Source organism: Saccoglossus kowalevskii, chromosome 3, assembly GCF_978046115.1.
Source record: "Saccoglossus kowalevskii chromosome 3, keSacKowa6.1, whole genome shotgun sequence".
Taxonomy (NCBI): domain Eukaryota; kingdom Metazoa; phylum Hemichordata; class Enteropneusta; family Harrimaniidae; genus Saccoglossus; species Saccoglossus kowalevskii.
This window is the reverse complement of record NC_140643.1, coordinates 27,338,367-27,356,876: the sequence shown is the minus strand read 5'-3', so window position 1 is coordinate 27,356,876 and position 18,510 is coordinate 27,338,367. Positions and strand designations below refer to the sequence as shown.

Genomic DNA, 18,510 nt, shown 5'->3' with positions numbered 1-18,510 from the left:
AGCGTATTATTATACCCCACATAATTTGGTGACCTAGACCAGGATATCTCAGCTCAACACGATGTCAGAAGAACAGCCACCACAGAACGCCGCTGCTGATGCCCAAGCAGTGGAGACGACAAACGCATTGGCAAAACTGAAATTGAAGCGAAGGAGTCAACGAGGGCAGCTCACACGACTTTTCAACAAAGCCGAAACCCAGAAGAAACAAATCGCCGACGCGGAAGGCCGGGAAATTAAGCTTACAGAGATTGAACAACTCGTCGCGCTCCACACTCTCCTGACCGACCGCTACGCAATGCTCATCACGCTCGAAGAACAAATTCTCGAACTCACTGAAGAAGCACTCTTTGATTCAGTCAGCGAAGAGAGCTCCGAATATACTGACGACGTATTCTGCAAGAATCACGCTCTGAACGTTTTCATTAACAAGATGAAGACAGAAAACGAACCGCTACTTGACACCGCAAGCATCGCGTCCGCCAACTCATCTAGAGGCACCTCATCGACAGGTACATCGTCTACCTCCTCAACAAAGACCGTCTCGCTACCCAAGATCGTCCTACCACAGTTTGAAGGTGACGTACTGGAATGGGCTAGCTTTTATGACATTTTCAGATCTTCGATTCATTATGATGACACTCAGCAACGTACAAAAGTTCACCTACCTACGCACCATGCTAAAGGGCGAGGCAGCGCGAACTATTGCTGGACTATCTCTCACTGATGGTAACTACCACCACGCTATTGAACTGCTCTTGGAACGATACGGACGTGATCACCTAGTTGCTGAGGCACATATGACTTCGCTCTGGCAATTGCAACAACCCACCAGCGACATAGAAAGTCTGCGTAGATTTTATGACGCGCTGGAAGGACATATCCGTGGTCTACAAACACTCGGAAAACCGGAAAGTTCTTACGGCGACCTCCTCGTTCCGATCATCCGCGACAAACTACCGGCAACCATTCGAAAGCAAATCGCTCGCGAAATCGGGGGAGAAGCTTGGAGTTTACCTAATCTACGTAAAGCACTGCTACGCGAAATAACCGCGATCCAATCCGGGAATCCGCTCGACGAATCGTCAATCAACAATTCACGGTATCAACCGGACATTACTGCTACATTTCATACAAATGTGCGATCTCCGAAACGCGATCCGAAATTGCGTAACACCAGCGCCAAATGCACCTACTGTAAAGGGACACACTTCACTTCTGCATGTCGCGTAGTAACGGACATAAACAAACGTTGGGAAATAGTCAAACGTGACAAACTTTGTTACAATTGTTTGGGAAGACATCGAGCATCGGAATGTAAATCTAAGTTCAATTGTCGTACATGTAAACGAAGACACCACTCAACACTACACCAAGAAAGCCAACCCGCGACGGACGTTGCAACATCTGATACGAATCCAAATTCACCGGTTCATGTGACATTGACAAAACTCAACGACACCCACAGGAACTCGCCAAATAATACATGTCTGCGTCCCGTACTTCTCAAGACTGCTATTATTCCGATATCTGTAGGTAATAGCCAGCCACTACAAGCTAACGTACTTTTCGACGAAGGGGCAAGCCGTTCATTCATCTCTCGTAAGTTTGCTAACGATTTAAACTTATCTCCTACGCACTGAACAAGTATTTCTTTCTACATTTGGCGACAATACTGATCACTCACGAGCGTTAGACTTTGCTAGTGTCACAGCACACGATTTGTCCGGACATACTTCGAATATTGACGTACTGTTCATCTCCGAAATATCGACTAAACTGACAAACCACATCACTGAATCTATTCACCATGTTGATTATTTGCGGGGACTAACATTTGCGCATCCAGTCACAGAAGATAAATCATTCTCTATTGATTTACTTATCGGCGCTGACCAGTATTGGAATTACGTCGGGGATAACGTTATCCGCGGCAATGGTCCTACAGCGGTTTCGTCCAAATTCGGATATTTATTATCAGGGCCAGTTGACAAGGGTCAAAGATCAACGAACGCAGATGTAAACATACTACACGTGTCTACCGAATCGCAACAACTCGACAGCAAACTCCAGCGTCTCTGGGATTTAGAAAGTATCGGTGTGACCGACGACCCCTCCGCAGAAATACGTATGGATTTTGAAACTTATCGTGACACTCATTTGCAAATTGAAAACAAAAAATACATTGCGAGATTACCATGGTGTGATAACCACCCACCGTTGCCTACTAATTACGACGTCACAGTTAGTCGAACGCGCGCCATGCTCAGACGTTTGTCTCCTGAGTTACTCGACGCATACAACTCTATCATCGAACAGCAACTCAACCGCGACTTCATCGAAGAAGTCTACAATGATGACAATACTGTCGGACATTATCTACCCCATCGCTCGGTAGCAAAGGACTCTACTACAACCCCGATTCGTATTGTGTACGATTGCTCTTGCCGCCGAAACGCCAATTCCCCGAGTTTGAACGATTGTCTCCAAACCGGGCCTTCTATGATTAATGATTTGCCAGCCATCTTAATGAGGTTCCGTGCTAACAATATTGCGATCTGTAGTGATATTGAGAAAGCATTCCTTAACGTGAGACTGCATCCCGATGAACGGAAATTTACCAAATTTCTGTGGCTGACAGACGTGAACAATATCGACAGTCCACTCAAAGTGTATCAATTTAAATCTGTGCTGTTTGGTGCTGTGTGCTCACCTTTTATCCTGAATGCTGTGATCAAAACTCATTTGGATAATAACTGTGATATTAATACTGCCAATCAAATGAAAGACAACATCTATGTCGATAATGTCATTGATGGAGTCTATTCGGAAGCAGATGCTGTTAAATACTACAGTGAATCTACGAGCCTCATGAATTCTTGTGGATTTAATTTACGTGCTTGGTCATCGAATTCTCCTGATTTGTGTGAACTTGCTACCCGAGATAACAAATATGAGCCCGCCGACGAAGTTTCTGTGCTTGGTATGCGTTGGAAAATTACACCCGACGTGTTGACACATTCTCGTGTTAACAGTCAACCTCAAGTCGCGTCGTTTATTACAAAACGTGACATTGTAAGTTTCACAGCGAGTGTATACGACCCGCTTGGATTAATTTCACCGGTATTGGTACGCGCCAAACTATTTATTCAACTTTTGTGGAAGTTGAAATTGGAGTGGGATGAACCACTAAGTCCTGAACTTTACGAACAATGGATCTTAATTGCTGAGGATTTAACCGCTGCTCGTGATAATCAAATCAACCGGAAATATTTTGACAAGACTTCTCCAGGTGATACCTATCAAATGCACACTTTCGCAGACGCGAGCACTTCCGCGTATGGTGCTGTTGTGTTTCTTCGTCGTCAGCACGAAACGGCTCTTGTCATGTCAAAGACACGAGTCGCCCCTAAATCGGAATTATCTCTGCCGAAATTGGAATTAATGGCTGCACTGATCGCTACGAGACTCGGTAAACTCGTACTGAATGCTCTATCGGACAAATTCAATATAACTGAACATTTCCTGTGGTCCGACAGTCAAGCGACCTTGCATTGGATTAATAGCAGTAAGAAGTTGCCAGTATTTGTTCAAAATAGAGTGCAAGAAATACGCGACTTCACACAAGAATATAAATACTGTCCAACCGTGGACAACCCCGCGGACTTACTAACGAGAGGTATATCAGCTAATGACCTCCGTTCAAACCCCAAATGGAATTATGGGCCGTCATGGTTACCAGATCAACAAATGTGGTCTACATGGGATGTGAACAATGCTACTCAACTACATGTCAACATCATGAAGGAAGATGACGACCTCGTCAACCCGGATACTACTTCGCCAGTCATCAACGCACAAACCGCTCGTGAAGCGACTGATGAAAGTGACAACTCCGGCGTTCAACGCATTATTGACATCATCCAGCGATGACACAACGCAACCCACTGCCACAGATGGTATCACTAACATGCATGATGAAATCAACATCCCTACCAGTGGAAGTACAGATGATATACCATTGCCACAACGCAGATCACATCGTGACGCCGCAGCTGCCGCCAACGTCAGACTCAAAGATTTATTCTGAACTTTAGTGAAAATCGCACTAGATCAGAAGTTTACAAGTTCAATTTGTGTTCCCCTGAACTTGAAAAAATGAACTAATAGTTATTAGTGAACTCTTTTATCAATCGTTATTCGTTTATTCTCATATATATATATTATTCCTGAATGTGTACTTTTTCTCAAAGTCGGGAGAATGTCGGAGATTCATAATATATATTTGTATTCGTTTTCATATTGCTAATATTATTATTACATGTCATTTCGCTATAGTTAATTCGTTTACCTTTCGCATGAAGGATTCCTCTGAGTAATTCTCGACCAATTAGAATCATTTAATTTCAGCCAATCATTTTACTCTGTATTGTATCTTTTTCTCCCGCGTACTTCATTTTGTATTTCCCGCTTACGTGTTTTCTCTCACGTTCGATTCGCACCTATATAAAGGGCTAGTTTCGGAGTTTCGGGGCTCCTTATTCATGTGTTACATGTTTCTATGCCAGTTTATCCAGCAATAAACCATACCGTGTTTTGCATCCACATTGACTGTTTATTCTGCCATCAAGTTCAACTGAAGCGTATTATTATACCCCACACAGTCTGAGAGTCCGAGAGAGTCTTGGGGCGAGCCTTGACGCAGTCCAGTCTTGGGCGAGTCTTGGTTCAGCCTTAAGAGAGTCTTGGGGACTTTTCCCCAGGGCGCTGTGTCTTATAGAGTGCTCCAAAAGATCGACTAAGACGAGAGCTGAAACGTATTTCGTTGTGTGTGTCTTATTTGACTGTAAAGTTAAAGTGACTTTCCCGATCCCGTACCTCAAGGGGACGAGATAGAGAGACGAGACGAGATTCCCCCCGACAGTGTGGAGACCCCTGTGGAGAAGAATTTCCCCCTGATACGTGGTGTGAGAACCCTGGGCATTGCGTTTTACGCACATTGACATCCTGTGAAGAAAAGTGAATGGCGAAGATGTGTCTTTCTTGCGAACCGAACTAACCAGCTCCATGGCAGAGACGACTCGGAAACCGCGCTTGACGACTAACACCGTTAACAGTATGGCACCGATGAACGACGCAGAAGAGCTGAAGACCTCTGAACCCCTTATGAAGGATGAGTACCGGATAGGACTGTATAATTAAGAATTGAGCGACATTAAGGACAAGATGAAGATAAAGAACGACCCGGAATAACGCGACAAGAGAGGAGACGCTTATAGACTTTGACTTTAGCTATCTGTGTATTGCTTAGAGAACTGCTCGCTGGACACTGTAACTGACACTGTGTAACTCAGGACGTTGAACTCTTTTCCAGAACCCTAACCCTATTGCTCAGTAATGTAATGTATTGCTTGCTTTTTCTATTGTTTTTACCGTTTTTTTTTTGTGATGTTGAATTGTATGTGTGTAAGCGCCCAGATTTTTGTTTTGAACTGATATTTGGTGACGTTCGAGGTCCTTTATAACGATTTAAGCGCGCTTCAGTGGACGAGTATTTGCAACACAGTGTTATGAGTTTTGTGATGTTTTATGGAGTTTTAATGAGTTTATGAGTACGGATTATGATGGGGAAAGTAATGCCCCAATGAGTTTTTCAGAGTTTTGAGATTTGTCGAGTACAGAGATACCGACGTTTTAAGAGTTGTTTTTGTTTATGTGTTGTTTTCCGGAATACTTCTGACGCTTTTTGAGTTTAGAGCACCTTTGTAACGTTTTTTAATGTCTTTTTGAGATGAGAGTTTGGTGCGCTTATATACGTATTGTTTGATATCGCAAGCTTTTGTTCATGATTAACAGGATTATATGTAACTCAGTCGTGTATATCGTGTTAGTCTTTTCCCCGTCTTTTTGCCGGAGGAGTAATGTGTTATGAAAGCGATTTGTCTTTGCATTCTGTTTCCACGCCGTTTGACTTTTGTTTAGATTAACGACTTTTGAGTTCAGTTGAAGTTTATAAGCGTATATGACAGGAGTTTGATTAATAGCCCTTTATTCATTGTTTATTAGTTACCGCTTTGCAATGCTTTAACCGAGAGACGCATCCCTGGTAATCACGTGATCATGCTGTCGACTGCAGCGATTGGCTGATCGCTTGGTTACACCGCCACGCCTTAGTTTTTTTTGACCTTTTGATATAGAGTTTGTAACCTTAGTAACGGAGACAGTGCAGCGAAGGGTTTCCCTCGGCGACCTGTTTGAGAAAAGCGAGTCGATTGGTAGCCTTTCCCTTGTTTTTGATTTATAACCGTCGATATTTGAGACTTTATAACCATTGTATTTAGACTTTATAATCATTGTACTTAATTAGTGTGTTTTACTCTTTTTGATTTATACCTTTTATTAGTACTGTATTTAACCTGTATGACGATGAGTAGAGGACGGTATCTTTGATTTGTGAACGTGCAATGCCGAGAGGCATATCTCAGTTTGGGTGAAGGGATGTGTCATGAATTTGTTTTTGCGTATCTGTTGACCGACTTAATTAACTGATTATTAGCGAATTGCTGTGTTATGTCTGTCATCGTGTAGGCCTATTTGAAGTTTTGGACGGAACTTGGCTCAGTGATTTGGAACTAATTACAAGATACCGTCGCTATTCTGACATCCGTAGTTATTAATGTAGTGAACGATTAATCAAAGGATATGACGTATTCAGTACTTAGTTTGATTGGCTTTATGATTGAAGGTTACGCCTTAGAGTCTTTTTACTGCTTTGTAATTGGTTAGAGTTTTGAAAATGAATAAAAAGAGTTTGAGTTGGTCTTGGCGAATACTCTACGATAGACGCAATCTGAGAGTCCGAGAGAGTCTTGGGGCGAGCCTTGACGCAGTCCAGTCTTGGGCGAGTCTTGGTTCAGCCTTAAGAGAGTCTTGGGGACTTTTCCCCAGGGCGCTGTGTCTTATAGAGTGCTCCAAAAGATCGACTAAGACGAGAGCTGAAACGTATTTCGTTGTGTGTGTCTTATTTGACTGTAAAGTTAAAGTGACTTTCCCGATCCCGTACCTCAAGGGGACGAGATAGAGAGACGAGACGAGATTCCCCCCTGGCAAGCGTGGAGAACCCGAGAAAGAGAGAATTTCCCCCTGATACAAATACCAAATGGCAACAGTAACATAAAGAATTCCCTGGCGGCGATGATAACATACGAACACTGAGCCAACAGATGAGGTTTCAACTGGTACTGGTATTAATATATTCTGCAAACATCAAGTACAATAACGCGGTAAAACTCCACTACTCCAATAACTAGATACTTAAACTCCAATACAATTCAACGAGATCTCCGGTCTGAACTCAGTGCTGAACAACTCCCATATATATGCCCACACTGTCTATAAATAGACCATTAATGCATCAGCATACATAATGAGTCTGGCACTTACTACAAATTTCTAGAATGTTTCATTACCTTCTATTGCCTCCTACAGTGTTCTATTACATATTCAACCAGTTTCTAAAAAAATCTAGAATATTCCACCCAGACACAGTACGGTTCTAGAACATTCTCAGTGACACGGAAGTGGTAAATAAGTCGTATGCGACAAAGTCGCCATCTTTGTTTATACAAGACCCATACATCTCGCGCATGTGTGGCGCAACGTCTAGCGCCCTTTAAATATGTTTCATTTATATTGATCATACACTTTCATTTTATTTAAATTTATTATTGATTTGATGACATACTACAGAAAATAGCAAAATGTAAAATGAATCGGAGAATCATGGGTATTTTCTAGTTAACTGCGTACAAACTTCAAAATAATGAGTCGATTAGTTCCATAAATTCGAGTGTTTATTTGTTCATTACCTTTAATAATAGCTTGCATGTAAAACCATAGACCTATTCTAAGGTATATGGTAAAACCCACATATACATCTCTAATCTCGACGAGTGAGTCGGTTAGTTCGCTTTTATCTCGTGGCGAAATTTGGAGGAGGTGTGTAACCACAGTTCCTTTATCATAGAGGACGAAACTAACCTACTCGTGACCACTGAACTTTTTTTGAGTCAAGCCATGGAGGTATAAACAGATTATACCGCCATGGTCGAGCCAAGTAGTTGCTAAACCACTGGATCGATGTTGTTTGTCAGTGCGTTGCTGGCAAACGTCCGACCTATCGCAGGATATTACAGTCATACAACTCTATTCTGTCTATTGGCTATAATTAGTAGTAAATATACCCCCTATGAAAACGCCAATCTAATTAAAAACTGCAAACTAGAAGACCCGGATTCAGTGACGACGAAAAATCGCTACATTACATTCAACGGCAATTCAACTCAATCGGCGTAGTGCCAATAATGGCTACGGAAGCCGTCACCATCAACATTAACAAACGCGACTAAGAGCAAAGGTCGATAATAAACTAAAACCTACACTGTTACAAATCCGTTATGTAAAATCTCGCGTGTGGGCAAAAAAGGTCCGCCCACATTTTAGGAGCTCTTGTGCTGCAATTAAACCATATGACAATGTACAAATCAGGTTTCTATCGACACAACAAACCGACTTTCTTGATTTTTACAAATATTTATAAATTTCAATGGAAGTTTTCAAACTTATATTTCAGATGATATAAATATACCAACGATATATCCAGCATATGGACATTGCTTATGTATTATATGAACCGAGTCCCCACCAGAATTATTGTTTTTCATATTTGAGGCTCGAAACGGCTTTTTAGGCTTGTTTGGGTATTAAACGATGTTTTAGTAACTTCAGCATTATATGATTTACTAACGAATGTACATAAATACTGTAAATAACATGGATCATGACATTTCCAGGCAAAGACCTATTTCCAGATATTCTGGTCAAAAAAAATGTGTTCTGCTTAGCCATATTAGCTATATTCTAGTATAGCTTTCGCGTCTGACGTCACTGTATACTAACTAGTATAATAAGACGTTGGTCACGTGAGAATTGAGGTCGACGTCGCTTTGGCTTTTATAAGGTGACATTGATTAAGTGGTACACATTGACACGGTCTGCACACAAATATGGCTGCCAAAATACTTACCGGAATCTCTCCGCTGTGCACTGGCAAACTGATCAGTATATTCGCCTCGATCAACGTTTGCAATTGTAACGAAGAATTTCGACTGGAGAAGATCGGATTTTCGAGTGTGCGATCTATTGCTGAATTCACTTTGCCACAGGTAAGACCTAAATCGGGAAGTACGAACTCGCGACTATTTACATACAGGGAACAACAACGCAGCAATTACTGTGGTGAAACGTATATTCAACCTAGACCGATTTATATTTGGTGCCTGAGGCTTGTAGTGTAAACTGTAAAGAATACAATTCTTCACAAGGACTTTGTGTGCTTTGCGCAGTCAAATAGTTGTGACGCGTAATACACTATTATGCCATAGATCCATAATGCCCCCCCCCCTCCACCGCCACTGCAGAAGTGGTGGTCGGACCGTATGCACAGTGAATATAACGAAATCATTATCTATGTTTTGGAAACCTGCGGTGTTCGTCAAAAAAGACGAGGTGTTTACCACTGTCATTTCCAATATATATATATATATATATATATATATATATATATATATATATATATATATATATATATATATATATATATGCTCTGATATTAATATTTATTATGATTAATGAATGTCGGTATTATATATCAAATTTAAATTCACAATTTATTTTTAAAATATTTTTTTAAGAAAAACTGACTGAACAAATGCCAAAATAGGAATCAATGTTGAAATATTCTTTCATTAAAATCAGTATTCATCAGAATTCTCTAATAATTATTTTATGTATCCATCTTATAACTACATATCTGATGTTTCCCGTAGGCGACCGGACTAAATGTTGGGATAGGATGAGACATTGTTACCATAGAAATGGTAGATGACACGTTCAATTTCACTATTGTATTCTGAACACGAGGCTGACGAATGTATGTCGTGCATGTTACGTCATGTTGTTGTTTATATCACTGTATCTATAAAACAATAAATTCGTACCCTAGGCGACAGGGTTACATAATAACACGACTGGTTTTATGCCATGCAGAGATTACTGTATGGCCCCGGAGACAAAAAACCATGGCTACAAGTGTTAGTGTATGAGTCAGCTGTTTCGAATAACAATTCTTCATTTGTGATTGATCGTTTCTGTTGAGAGAAGTGTAAATAACACAGTTATTCAGTTCACGTTAACGACGCCATGTGTCGTCTTGTTTGTGGCTTTAATCAATATTCTAACGTCATTCAGAACTGTCTATAACCTTAAACCATACTACTGTATCATGTAGTCATTGTATTATCTGTAGAATAATCGCCAAGAAATGCGAGAACACAGGAGGGGGGTAGTTACTTTCTAATTGTTTTTCATTGGCAATATCGGCAACTAAAATTTCTTTAGATCAGTCAAGTAGTAGTAGGCCGGGTGGTCGATTTACGGGTAAGCAGGTGGTTGGTGAAACGTTTGCTGACCTGTGATAAATCAAATCATCCAGACCATGTACACTCGGGTATTTTTTGTTCTACTCATTATCTACACTAAACAAGTTGCATAATATTAGTAGCCCATAGTGCGTTTGTTCAGTTAGGGGTCCCTCTCCCGGCGATTTTGGCGATCCTAAACCCGGAAGTGCCATGTGTTCTGTATTACTATTTTACAGTAATTCGTATCACAACCTTTAAATAAAAAAAACAGGTTTGATTCGACTCAAGGTTGACATGATGTACTTTAACATTGTTCTTGGCATGTTATGTTAAAGTCACGTGATGTTTTCTCGTAATGAATGGTTTGACCCTTGGCCCCATCAGTTTAGAAACAAGTCTCAATAACTTGGCATTCCCATGGTTACATTTGTTATACTTTATAAGAGTGTCTGGGAATCCGATTATTGATTATTTTTTGTTTTGAGTTGCATTTGAGATTAACACGTATTAAGTATGAATGATTTTAAAAAGTGGTGGAGGGTCTACGGTGATCTCGCGTGTCTTCAATAGCGAGAATACGCGACGATCTAAATCCTCCGTCTGTTTTCGCTTTTAATTTTAGTGTCAGTGGTCTGGATTACCGGTGACGTATCTCCTATACAGATTTGGCGTCTTCTCATATCAGTTATTATGGACTATCCTTGCGGTGATTTTCTACGTACCACAGTTCCATGAAGAGCGCCCCTTCGCCACTTGGTTCCTGAGCCTCTCCCATTGGTCATATCTTATGCTGACACTCTACTTTCTTTTGTCTCTGATTGGTTCAGTGGCGTACCACGTGAACGGTATAGGAAGTAAGTAAATTTCTCACTGTCAAAATTATGGAACAATGAGTTCCGATTTTTTCGTATTTTATTTTATTTAAATTTTATGTTAATTATTTATTTAAAGCAGGAGGGTCGTCACCTGGGAATTGAGTCCTAAGTGACGATAATAACTCACGCTAAACACGCAAAGGCTCATGGGTAGACGCTTCTTTGTAAACAATGACACGCTATGGCCAATCTGACGCATGCGCAGGTGAAGACACCCCTACTTTAATATTATTAATTCTGTCCCACATTCATTCTTTACAGAAATAGGTGCAACCGACTCAGAAATGTCTAGCTCCGACAAAACAGTCGACCGTCAAGACAAGGTGAATGATATGATGTTACCATGGTATCTGAAATTGGTCTGGTTGTCGCAGAATACAGCCTTCAACTCCGGGTTGGCAGTGACGCTATGTTATTGGGCGATCGACGCCGATAACATAAACGTCTTTAATATTCACATGCACGGTGTCAACGTACTGCTGATTTTCATGGACCTTGGGCTAATTGCGTCACCAATACGTGTGTTGCACGTCATATATCCTGTAGTGTTCGTGTTGATCTACACGTTGTTTTCCTTCATATGTTACAAGTTTATGGGGATAAACCCCACGGACTCCTATTTGCGCGCACTTGTAGACTGGGGAGTGAATCCCGGCCTTGCAATCGGCGTATTTACCTGTGCTGCGTTTATAACAATACCTTTATGCCACGTGTTTATTTATGGTGTATATAAACTGAGAAAGTTCATCGCCAGGCGGTCTTCTCAATTCTACGCATTGCGTGACATTTACATCGTGTGATGTACTTCGAGATGTACAAGGATTTCTAAGCCCGTCCATCGGATACTGTGTACTCGTATATCACCGTACACATATATATATAGCTATCAGAGTTGCATAGTCGTATCTTCTAAATACTTGACGTAAACTTTTTACGTTTTATGACGTAATACGTGTTTTATTTACAATATGACGTCAAACGTCATGTCAAAGCAATGAGCGACCAATTTAAATAAAACAATATTGATAATATGACGTAAAAACAACAAGTAACGACTTTATTTAATTGGTTTGTTTTATTTAAATTGGTTGCTCGCCCATGCATATGCTTTAATTTTCAACAGGGAAATAAACATTTATTTTCCCGTCCATCGGATACTGACCGATATACGTGTATCGCAGTATAGATATATTATATACGATACTGTGTGAGTGGAGTGCAGTCTGTACAGATACTGAACGACACGAGAACTACATCGCACGACCACGAGTACATTATTCGGCTCACAACACGTCAACCAGGGGCGAATACAATAAAATAGGTTCATACGAACCTGAGAATTTGAATATTTCCCCCCCTTTTTTTTTCTCTTTTATGTTTCTTTTCACGTTGAAACAAATAACATTCTGGACTCACGTGGTCACCCGCACGTGGAGTTTGTACTGACCAATTACGGTCGAATGACTGTGTCGTAAGAATGTTTACACGGGCTTTGTGTCAATTGTTCATAGATATTTACATATTAGGTTATTGCAGGTGCTTATTAAAATCGTGTTTTTTCTAAAATTATAAAATGAGAATGAAGACCTTTAAAAAAAATCATGACTTTGTGGTTACGTATTGCACCGGTGGTGGTGCAATGTCAGAACAAGGATACAGTCATACAGTGGCCCCAACTAGGGGAACAAAGAAGTTAGAGGTTATAGTGTTGCAAAATGCTCTAAGGACATTCAACCATGTGGCTACCATGACAACAACAATAATGCGTCAAAAACACGTTTTGAAAATTTAATTTTATCACATATCTTTAATTAAGATGTTTTACATGATATTGTTTATAATTCCGAGGCAATAAATGTACACGTGCGAAGTTTAGTTGAGTAATTCCCTTGGCATCGTACAGCAGCTATGTCCGAGTGCTGGCTTTGGTAGTTCCGTAGGACCTGGGTGTAGCCATATTCCTTCCAGAGTATCGTAACACTCGACCGAAGACAAGATTAATTTCTCCGTGGCCGAGATACCGCCAATAATGTACACTTTTGGTCCTGAAAATAAATAATATAAAATGTACTGATGGTGTTTAAGCTGTAGTCTGTTTAAAGCGCGGTAGTCGTCGCGCTGCGCATGTGCCACATTTGTGTTGATAAACATTGATTTTCCCACAGTCCAATGCGCTCTTCAAATGGAAATCACAAGTATGAGGTTTGACTTGGGCGCGACTTGCACTGATTACCACCGGTGACTCCTTCGCATGTGCGAGATAAATGGGACTCATATAAACAAAGATGTCGACTTTGACTGTTGCGCAGATCAACAAGTCTGAACTGAGACGTTTCCAAGTTTTAATTAAGTAATTTTCATGTTATCGACCTTCCAATAACATGAAAATTACTTAATTAAAACTTGGAAACGTCTCAGTTCAGACTTGTTGATCTGCGCAACAGTCAAAGTCGACATCTTTGTTTATATGAGTCCCATTTATCTCGCACATGCGCAGCGCGACGACTACCGTGCTTTAAGGCGAGTTGATAAATCAATAAATGTATTTGTTTGTTTGCTCGAAATTGTCGTCTGTCAAAATCATACACACCAAAACATTACAGCCTTCAATAGACGTTACATATACTTACCGACAACACATATTCCAGCTTCATGTCTGGCGTCGGTCAAATCCGTAACATATTCCCAGATATCCTCGGTATCTCTGTAAATATCAACACTCGGCAAACTTCGACAATCATCGGCAAAATAACTCGTTTTCACCATTCCGCCGAACAAATATAGCTTGCCCTGTACGTCCGCTAAACTGGCATGGCATCGTGCATAACGCATCGGGTTTTTTTGCATCCACCTAAAATTTCAGAGGGAAATAAATAAGTATGCTGCAGGTTCTCGAAAATTTGATGTGACGAACACGAAACATTCAGCGAAATAAATGTGGCTAATCATATAGCGCCACCAAGTGGTCATAGACAACCTACCTATCGTTTTGTGGATGATAACATTCTACGTTGGCAAGAACCGGCGATTTGACGTCCTCACAATATCCACCAACAGCATAGAGTAATCCATGATGCACTGCCAAGGCAATTGCATAACGCGGTGAACTCAAGGAACACACATGACTCCATTTATCTGTCGCTGGATTGTATTTCTCAACGGACGATAATACGCTGCAAAACAAACAGAACTATGTGTTAAAGCGGGGGAGTCGTCGCCTGCGCATGTGCCAGATAGCTACAGCGTGTCATTGTTTACAAACAAGCATCTGCCCATGAGCCTTTGCGTTTTAGCGTGCATTGTGTGACGACCCTCCCGCTTTAACACTGATATTCTAGACACATGGTAAGAGAAAACCAACTATCACTTCGCTGTTCTGTCCTTTCTGACACTAACGAATATTTTTTTCATATAAATATTTTTGACCAATATCATGTTACACTAAGATACCGAAAACACGAACAAAACATGCGCGTACAGGAACTAGTTTATTGGGTTGTAAATATTTAGCCGAAAACCGATTTGATATGGTCCTACCTCCCTTTACTTCCTTGGCCACCGACAACATATATGTCACCATCCAGTACAGCTGCTTGGAAGAACACCCTGGCTGTTAACATGGGTGCCATGCTACTCCACTCATTTTTACCCATGTCGTATTTACATGCGGTATTTACCGGTGACATGAACTCGCCGCCATCAGCGTAGGGATTGGATCCACCTGTAAACAAATCGTGTTTAAGTTGAGTCAGACAATATGGCGAAAAGACGCGCATTTAGATTTAAGGGTAATGGTGTTCATGAAATGTGGGAATAAAAGACGCTACGAAAAAGGTTGATCAACATCGATCCCGGAATGATCTAAAATATCGACCAGAGATCTAAAAATTGTGTTCCCGTGGCGCTCATCGACACCGTGATGACACGATTGTCTGAAGAAGCACTCCGAGATCACTAACTGAGTAACAATTTCTCAACATATATAGAAAGTGGCGGTATGTTATCGTAGTCTTTGTTAATTATTCAATATAATCAGACGTTTCGGGTAAATCCTATAAAGGAAGGCAAATGCTGTTACAGCGAATGTATTGTTAAAAAGGAAGTACATGAAAAATATGGTAAATAAACCAGTGGAGAACAAACCAACAATTATGTGACACCTTCGGATGGAAGAGTCAAGTTGCTGTCAAACAGAGACATGGTAAACAAAATGTCTACTGTCGTGGCCAGTGTTGCCATAGCAATGCAAAGAGAGAATATTGTTTAGTTCTGGAGTGAGTGCTTGAAAAATCATATAATTCAAGTCACGTATATGAGGTAATAATTGACAAAATTATAACATGATGCTTGAAACCTACCGATGACGTATAGAAATCTGCCAACTACTTGGACCACGTGGTGGTTGCGTGGGTGTTTCATCGTTGTCATTAATGTCCATTCGCATCTAACTGGGTCATATACGTTGACTGTTCGTCCAGGGTCATCTAGGTCGCCATCTTTGTAAACGCCACCAACGGAGAGTAAAAGATGCTTGTCGTCCAACTTTTCTGTATGGCTGCTAGGAATGGCGTGTTCCGAGTTAGTGTTTTGTTCTTCTAACATTTTCTCTTCCAAGCGTGCTAGATGAGAAGCGATGACTGCTGGTGATGGGGTTTTAGCGCCAATGGCAATGCTAGCTCGTCTGGCATTTTGGACCTGTGAATAAAAATGAAACATATCAGACCATTCTCATTCAATTACCATGGCCGTTTACTCATTTGTTGTGGGATGGTGAGTTTTTATATAGATACAACATCTACAGACCCGCTAGAAAGTATTTACGCAATAAATGATTAACAATTCCAGGTAACATTACGTGTTGTCTTCAAAATAGACTTAATTTAAGATGACCTAGTGCACTTCAGTCAAAATAAATTGATTGATTTGTGTGGGATAGTCACATCCTTTCTCGTGTAAATTTGAACCAATCACAACGATATTAGTAAATTTTCATATTGTGTATAGCATTCCTTGCTCTGCAGCATTGACAGTGATCACGAGTGACGTAATTATAAAATGAAATATGTATGAATCAATTCAGAGCGCTGTGATGATTATTTTAGTAATACCCGGTGTTAGCGTGAGTTGATGATGTTAGTACATGTATATACACTGTTATCAGATTGCAGTTTGAGTCAGTCACGGTGTTGACCACGGTGAACTTATTGTAATTGATAAACCCAGTAATTCTACTCCATGCGTAGAGCTATTTGAAACATAAAGGTCTTGAGTAAGCGAACAATTATAAGTTTATTTTCCAATAACAAGTTCATAGATCATTTAGGATGACAACCTCAGATGTGACATCAAGCACTATAAATAACGTTAACGGAAGTGTATGTGAAAACAAGGTTGGAGTAAAGGAGAGAGTTTGCGGTGTATAGTTAATTTCAATGAACAAGCCTTATCCCAGCGAAATATCCCCAGTATTGACAAACGGAGAACCATCCCACCCGAGTGATTTAGATGACAACATAAGAATATATTTATTTGTCACAGCATTCCCAGACAACTAGACAAGGCAAACCCAAATTGTACAACTTCGATGAAGGAGTATATGTATCCAACTATTTATCCAATGAATACGTCTTTAATAATTCACCATATGCGCCACTGGCCATATGGTGGCGCTGTAAGATAAAATGAGATCACGATAAATAAATAATTACCTTATTCATACCCTTTCTTGGTTTGACTGGTGTAGGTCTTGTACCACCTTTACTTGCACGAAGCGAGAAATAACGAAAAGCTTCAAGTACCAAGATGTAACACTCAGGAATGTTCATGAGATGTTTTGCGGATTCAACGTTCTGAACTATTTCTTCGGGTGACATCAAACCAAAACGTATGTGTTTCAGTATCAGTGGTGCATCGCGTGTAATATCTCCGTGTTGGTTCTCCGTCCAACGCAATACTGCTTGAAACAACTGTAGCTCATGTTCTACATTCACATCGTCGTCGCTTAGCAACGTAGACAAACGATCCGCTGGGTAATGTAGAAACTCTTCCGTATTGCTGATGTCAAAAAAGTTTTCCATGATGAAGTCATGGATTTCGTGATAGATATCATTCAGCCCCGCTCTGTCCGCGATGTAGTGGGCGGTCAGACAGTTATCTAAGTTATAGTTTCTTAAAAAGTCTGTGCACAATCGGATGAGCCTCTTCATTAACAAGACACTAGCGGTAGTGAATATATCATAAATGTCCTCAAACGTGATCTGAATTTCCGATGTGTAGATATAGGACAGGACTTTCTCAAACGCGTTTGCTGTAACATTTGTATTAAGAACCACTTCGCTCTGGTTCAGCTCCTTGAAACTGGCGTCCGAAAACACTCGTTCAAAATATTCGCTATGGACTGCTAGGATTATTTTATGAGCCGCAAATTTCCCGTTGCCGACGCAGATGGTGACATCGTGTAATTTGCTGTTTAAGTAGAATTTGTACAGCTGATCTAATGCAAACCACGCATGTTCGTATTTTTTTGTCACGGAGGTCGACGAATGTTTGCTACTCGCTCTTCTTGTCTCACTCGTCATGTTGCTGGCTTTGCTTTCCACAGATACTGGCCACGATGTGGTTGTTATGGATACTGGATAGGCTGTTATTATTGTGGGTTCTGGTTTTACCCAAGAAAAATCGTCGAATAATTGTTTCTTGTTGGTTGTATTTTTTAATTTGTTGGTTTTTAGCTGCAATAGGTCGCCGGCTGCGGCAGTTGGTGGGACTGGATGGCCAGTGGGATCTTTGTCGGTGGGTTTTGCCCGTGGAGTTAAGTCACCGGCTCCTATGACCAATAACTTATAGAAATCTTTCTCTGGAATATTTTCTTGTTTCCCAATAATGTCCTGTGTGTCGATTTCAACGTTGTTATCACTCTCGATAACTGAATCAAGATCAAGATTGCTTCCAGCTGTCTGAACGTCAAGAGAAGACGATGAGGATTCAGAGACGTCTTTGCTTTCAAGCTCTAACTGGAATTCTGTATCAGAGTGATAAATGTTATCGGTGTCTTCGTCGAGAAATATTATCGTTTCCTGAGAAAGGTTTTCGCCGAAAAACTCGTCAGAAACGTCCGAGGATGCGTCTGAATCAATATGTGTTAAAAAGTAGCT

The 18,510-nt window shown here is 40.7% G+C and overlaps 3 protein-coding genes across 3 annotated transcripts; 2 read left to right on the top strand and 1 right to left on the bottom strand.

The window, feature by feature from the left end:
* Positions 1–61: 61 nt before the first annotated feature.
* LOC146747656 (uncharacterized) lies at positions 62–3,933 on the top strand. The gene is made up of 3 exons (XM_085497426.1): positions 62–512; positions 619–1,602; positions 1,691–3,933. Exons 1-3 carry the CDS (start codon positions 62–64, stop codon positions 3,931–3,933), a joined length of 3,678 nt encoding a protein of 1,225 aa, XP_085353552.1.
* A 5,108-nt stretch (positions 3,934–9,041) lies between these two features.
* On the top strand, positions 9,042–12,930 carry LOC102806885 (protein rolling stone-like). Its single transcript, XM_085496980.1, has 3 exons — positions 9,042–9,224; positions 11,104–11,335; positions 11,618–12,930. Exons 1-3 carry the CDS (start codon positions 9,066–9,068, stop codon positions 12,154–12,156), a joined length of 930 nt encoding a protein of 309 aa, XP_085353106.1. The 5' UTR covers positions 9,042–9,065; the 3' UTR covers positions 12,157–12,930.
* A 200-nt stretch (positions 12,931–13,130) lies between these two features.
* On the bottom strand, positions 13,131–17,562 carry LOC102807010 (kelch-like protein 26). Its single transcript, XM_006812874.2, has 6 exons — positions 17,065–17,562; positions 15,715–16,051; positions 14,894–15,077; positions 14,338–14,529; positions 13,987–14,207; positions 13,131–13,401 (listed from the first exon to the last, which is right to left on the bottom strand). Exons 1-6 carry the CDS (start codon positions 17,560–17,562, stop codon positions 13,229–13,231), a joined length of 1,605 nt encoding a protein of 534 aa, XP_006812937.2. The 3' UTR covers positions 13,131–13,228.
* Between the last annotated feature and the right edge of the window lie 948 nt (positions 17,563–18,510).